At 38.9% G+C, this 6,008-nt stretch overlaps 1 protein-coding gene across 1 annotated transcript in view; it reads right to left on the bottom strand.

Annotated features, from left to right (window-relative positions):
* The window catches only part of LOC131884788 (exostosin-3-like), a 5,370-nt gene extending 2,035 nt beyond the window's left edge, over positions 1-3,335 (bottom strand). Inside the window, exons 1-2 of the mRNA XM_059232669.1 lie at positions 2,834-3,335; positions 2,328-2,778 (exon numbers count right to left, since the gene is read on the bottom strand). Of these exons, the coding sequence (XP_059088652.1) occupies positions 2,328-2,778; positions 2,834-3,108 (726 nt within the window). The 5' untranslated portion in view covers positions 3,109-3,335. The remainder of the gene's footprint in view (positions 1-2,327; positions 2,779-2,833) is intronic.
* Between the last annotated feature and the right edge of the window lie 2,673 nt (positions 3,336-6,008).

Raw genomic sequence — 6,008 nt, 5'->3', positions numbered from 1 at the left:
AAAATATTCAGTGAAGTATTTGATGATAGATTATACATAAAAATATGCGAAAAGGCATGAAAAAGTGCTTGGTTCCTCCCAAATTAGATGGTGAATTATGCCCATTCAGATCTTACAGTAATAAATGCGTTAAAATCTTGACCAATAAATAGTTCACCGCAATGGTTAGCACACATGTTTGCCAAAAATGCTTGCCTCCATTACTCTGTCGAAATAAGTCAAGTTGATAGTATTTTCAAGTGAATTTTTAACACCAATTTTGCAGTATTCACTATTGAAGGATCACAGATTCAGTTCAAAATTGGCCCCATGTCTCGTTATGTGTGCTCCTGGATCGAATCAGGCCTTTCAGTTACTCCAAACTAAATGGGGAAATGAACAAAAAAATGCAACGAGCATTCTGCTGACTAATTGAAATAAAGATTTTGAAAGACTCTGTCATCATGAATTAAAACTCATCATAATCCAATTTAGAACGATCAATCAAATTGGTATTGGCTCCATATTTGGTCGAGGCCCGCTCTCACAGCGCCAAAGGAAAGTAAGCCATTTTTTTGCGTAATGTAGGAAGTCAATGGCGGCAGCTGGCCAGATCAAATGTATATTGGGAAAGTCTCTAAAATGGAGCAGTTGCCCAACAAAATATCATGCTAATCACCAAAGCTGCGGTTTCATACCCACAATCCTACATGACTCGTTTAAATTTGCTTAACACGCCCTGGTGGGCAAGAAAACGAAATTCGCTCAATTTAATTTTGCTCACAAAACTCCACCTTGGTAAGTGCGCAATTGTCAAACAAAAAAAAATACCATTTTTTCTATTTTAACTCAAGACCGCAGTCGTCAAATTTGTTTCCTGGTTGAACGTGTATTTTCCGAGAAGAAGACAGGTAGTTAGGTCAAGTTAAAAGAACTAAAACGAATTCAAACATACAGACNAAAATATGCGAAAAGGCATGAAAAAGTGCTTGGTTCCTCCCAAATTAGATGGTGAATTATGCCCATTCAGAACTTACAGTAATAAATGCGTTAAAATCTTGACCAATAAATAGTTCACGGCAATCAATAATGTAATCGTTGCCAACGCTAAAATTAAGAAAGCACCTTCCGAGCCTTTTGTTCATTAACACATCGATTACGTATCAGCCATGACTCAAATCCTAAATTCAATCAAAGGATATGCTATTTAGTTATACATAGATTTAAAACAACTTCAATCCACTAAAAAAGCATAGCAAAGAGACAAACAGAAATTCCAAAGCCATTAAGGGCATCTGAAGTAAATAAATATTTTTCTTGGTTCTTGCACAGAAGAAGATTGTCTGGATTGAAAAACGGCATCATCACTACCTGATCCTAATGCTGGGGTGAGTTCGGACTCAAATTCGAATGGACTCGAGTCTTTTTCTCGATTTTGTAGAAATTGGCCGAACTCGAGTTTTTTTAGCACGGACTCGAGTCCGGACACGTCAAAAAATGCACTCATTTTAACTATACATGTCATCAGAAGACGGCCTTTTCTTCGTCATGAATTGACCGTGCACTTAAAAAAAGCAGCGCTTGAATGACGATTTCATTAGCTTACTCAGCATAGTAAAAACAAAATGGACAAAAAGTCGGAAAATCAGAGGACTCGCACGATTCCAACTTTTCCCGGACTCGCCCCAGCACTACTTTCGTTTGTTGGCTAATTAATATTTGGATGACACCTCTGTTCACAGACGTTTCACAAGGAGCAATTTATGCCCTTTCACTGACCTTTTCGCTTTGGCGTTTGTCAATTATTGTGGTTCCACCTTCTGATTCAGTTTCAATTCTTTAGATCTATTATCCCTGACGATATGCATGATATTCAAGGTTCTGTTCTTTAATGAGTCAGCCATGGCCTCTGAGAACATGAGCTTTATGGCAGATATTTAGGTCAGCTCCTTCGTGACATTACCATTGTCAGAGATTGGTGTTTTTTGATAGTACCAGGTTCTGATGGCTCGAAGACTTAAGATAGGTTCATCAGATTCTAATGGATCCCCCAATCTGATCCCCAAGGATTTTTTTATTGTCCAAATCCGAATGTTATCTCTCAACTGGATGAACCGTAATCCGACCCTAATTTGGAGAAACTAACTCCTTATCTTGCTTGTGTGTACACGAACATTTTCAGCTTAATGTCGTGTCAATAAAAAACCTATCATCGCATCAGAACTATGTATGACAAAAATACCTCACCCAAATCAAAAAGAAATGAACCATCTCACTTATGATTTGCCATGAAACCCAGTCCTCACATATTTTTGGTCAAAAACATAGTTGTCATGGTTATTATTTACCTTGAGATTGGTCGGAGAAAGGGTGATGGACAACTTGGTCCAGTCCAATACTTCAGCCAATGGTAGACTGAAGGTTTCAGTGAATACTGGAATCGCTCCGTAAAAAAGGGCTTGCATGAGAATGGCATTCGAGACGTTGTAATGCGGAAAAAGGACAAAGTTAAATTCACTCAACGCTTTTGGCTCCCAATGGAGGTATTCCTCAGGAGTGGCTGGCGCCATTATAAAAGCTTTTTGTCTTCGAATCGGAAGGAACTTCGGCACAAGTTCTTCTTGAGGATCTCTCACAAATCTAACCTCCTCGATTATCATAGGCAAAGTTATACTTGTGTCACTGAAGCGTTGGAATTTCTGTTGTCCACGGATTATCCTTGTAGTACCGCTCACTTTGCGAATGTTATCCAATTTGGAATAAGTAATTTCCAGGAGGTTGTCTTCTTTCATCAACAGACTAAAAACTTCACAATGAATATGGATTCCTGCTTTCGTGGATGATGTTACCTTACCCGGCATTGTTGCTTTGGTTGTTTTTAATCCTAAAACACGTGTCATCCTGGCTATGATATACGACCCTGGAGATCCAGGTGATATCAGACTCCACTTTCCATTTTCCATCGTGATGATGACAACGACCAACCGTCCAATTAGATCCCAGAGCTGTCAGATAGCTATTCACATGGAAGTTGGTATGGGTTCGCGGATTGGTCCAGAAAAACATGAGAACGAGCACTAGGAATAGAACACTGAGAACAAACCGTATAATCCCATTGAACTTCGTCATGCTTTCTCAGTGCAACATCAACTGATTTTGTCTTCCCGCTATCTTACTCGGAGTCCTGTGGCCAGAAAGTGCAAATAAAGCTAACGCTGCCTCTTTGAACAAATAGTCACAGATAAGAATGTTCCGATTTCATACTGAACTTGCAAAGGTGGTGGCACCGACCAATTTAAAAGTAGTTAACCAACCTTACGTGAGTACACGAGAAATTCATGGCCAAATATCAGCTAAGTTAGTTTCCCTCTTTTGCCAACCCGTATCCCATATCCATTGTAATATCCATCACCTGGGCATGCCACGCAAAATACACGGAGAGAAATATGAAAACAGATGTTTGGATTGTCTAAAAGCACCATATGTCAACCAATGAGATTGGTATGTAGGAAATTTCAACTATTTTTGATTGTTCAAGTGAATTGTATTATCACAAATGTTATCAAAATGTCAAAAAAATGAAGACCATCACTTTTTGCTTCCTCAAAGAGCTACTCACTATCACCTCAAACAATGTAATTTGTTATTCAAAGCACACAAATGGCGGCTTTACACTGGGATGGAAAACCAGGATTGAATCCGTTTTGAGGGTAGGGTAGAAGTAGGACTAGTGCTGGGGCGAGTTTTGGGTGTATGAGTCTTTTTGTTCGGCTTGAGTACAGTGAAAGACTCGAGTCCTTTTCTGGACTCACCCCAGCACTAGTCCCACTTCAATCCTCAAACCGGACTCAATCCTGGTTTTCCATGGTAGTGTAAAGCCGCCCTTAAACACACATTGGACAAACATATGTTAAAACAAAACCGTACAAAGGATATATAACTTGCATGGTCAGTTCAAACACGTTAAGGGTACATCAAGCAGTTGGTGAGCTACTGCAACTTTTAAGGACAGGCTTTTGATTTCAATTCTATTTCCCCTCATGCTAGCTTTTCACACCTCCAAATGATTCGATTAAAATTTAACTACAATGCCTCGACAGATCAAGCCCTTAAGTTGACAATTATTTTACCATTGTAACAATAGATTGCCGTACTACAACTGAAACTAATGGCAAAGGGATAAGTTAGGCTAGTATATCATTGTGACAAAAATGTGTTCCCGACAACTTTTAACCACTGCTCAATCTTGCATTTCGTAATGGTTGTGGGGGAGAAAAGTTTTGCATTTCGCGGAGGCTGAATAATTTTCTATACCAAAGAAAGGCCGGATTTAGCAAAAATCTCGGATTCGGATTGAACAAAACATATCGGCACAATGAGAAATCACTTTTACTTAGTTGCTATGAATTGCCAGAGCGAAAGTTGTGTTTCATTCCATGTTACAAGAGCATGGGTTAGTTAATATAAGCAGCTGGTGTAGCCTCGCGGTCTAGGAGGCAGCGTGAACAAGGCACGAATCCTCTCCCTATGTGTCTTGGGTTCGAGCCCATATGAAGGGAAGTAACGGAAGCAACCCCAAAATATGTTCAAAAACAATCAGGCATTGGGTGGTTTGGACCAGTTTCTTGGAAAAGAAATTCGTGTCGTCCAACATTATTTGGTTTGAACTCCCCCTATTAAATCCTTCTTCATCAACCAGGGTGAACGATGAAGGAAGCAAGTTTGTCCTTTATATTCAAAATGTTATGCCAATACAAAACGAAGCATTTGTAATTGACAACTGCATCAAACAACTTTTAACCTGTTACAGGATGATATCGTTCTCCTTGTTAAGGGTACAAAGCAATACATACCCATAGCACAAATTTATTCTGATAGAACTCATTTAACTCAAAATTGCTCAAATGACATCATAATCCAAGGACACTAGAGTCCTTGATAATTTTTACTAGTGCAGTATTTTTTGTACACCGCACGGTACTCGGAATGCTGTTAGGTAACTTATAACTCTGCTCTTAAGACTTGTACAATTTTGACTTTAATGAGCATCGCATAAAATGTTAGCACATAAGACATGCTTATTTCTAAATATAAACTGTTTCGAGACAAGAATTTTATGTCTGACGCGTCTGGGCGTTTTTACTCCTGATCCATAACCGATTTTACATGTTTGAATTCCTGTCACAATAGAGCCATTAAAATTCAAGTTTTTTCATTTCCTTTCGTCAGATGCCAGCAATCTAAAATAACATGGACTAGTTTTATGGCTTTGGCACAAATGAATGAAAACCAACATGGACTGATAGTGAATACTTTTTACTACTTTTGTATAATTTTTGTACACCGGACGGTACTCGGAATGTTGTTAGGTAACTTACAACCATGCTCTCAAGACTTGAACAATTTTGACGAAAGGTGGAGCATTCATCTTGCCAAAGCCAAGTTGCTGCTCAATGCATGCTCACAATATTTTACTGAAAGTGCAAATTTGATCGTTTTTCCATCTTTCTTGGGTTTGGTTTTCACGAGCTCTTCTAACCCCTACAAGGAATGTAATCCCCAGACCAACTAAAGTGAAAGGTTATAATTCGTCTATATTTGAGTCGACGGACCGGGCTAGTCCTTGAATGTACTGAATGTTTTTTAAAAATGTGTCCAAGTCTGACTTGAAAAGTGCTACCGGAAGTCCTACGTATTCCCAACGAATTTTAGAGGGAAGCAAATTAAACAATGAAGGAGCCAGAGAAAGTAGAGATGTGGACTTTATGGTTCGAACTAGCCTCGATTCTCGAGGGCCTGAAGGGGCTTAAGAGTCCCTGCATAAACCATATTTCTTAGTGGCGCGGACGGCTGCATTTAAGAGTATTTAGCAATGTACAGTTGTGCTTGAGTTTTGTCAACTTTTCAAATCAACCAATCACTTATCGTCGCAATTCGATTAAACATAATTGAAAATTTGATATGTAAAAACAAAGCTCTGGAAAGGCTCAAAAATTGAGCATGTCAATGATCCCTGAGGAACTGAAATT

The sequence above is a fragment of the Tigriopus californicus genome, chromosome 8, assembly GCF_007210705.1.
Source record: "Tigriopus californicus strain San Diego chromosome 8, Tcal_SD_v2.1, whole genome shotgun sequence".
Classification (NCBI taxonomy): domain Eukaryota; kingdom Metazoa; phylum Arthropoda; class Copepoda; order Harpacticoida; family Harpacticidae; genus Tigriopus; species Tigriopus californicus.
The sequence above is the reverse complement of the archived record's forward strand: the minus strand, read 5'-3'. Positions and strand labels throughout refer to the sequence as shown.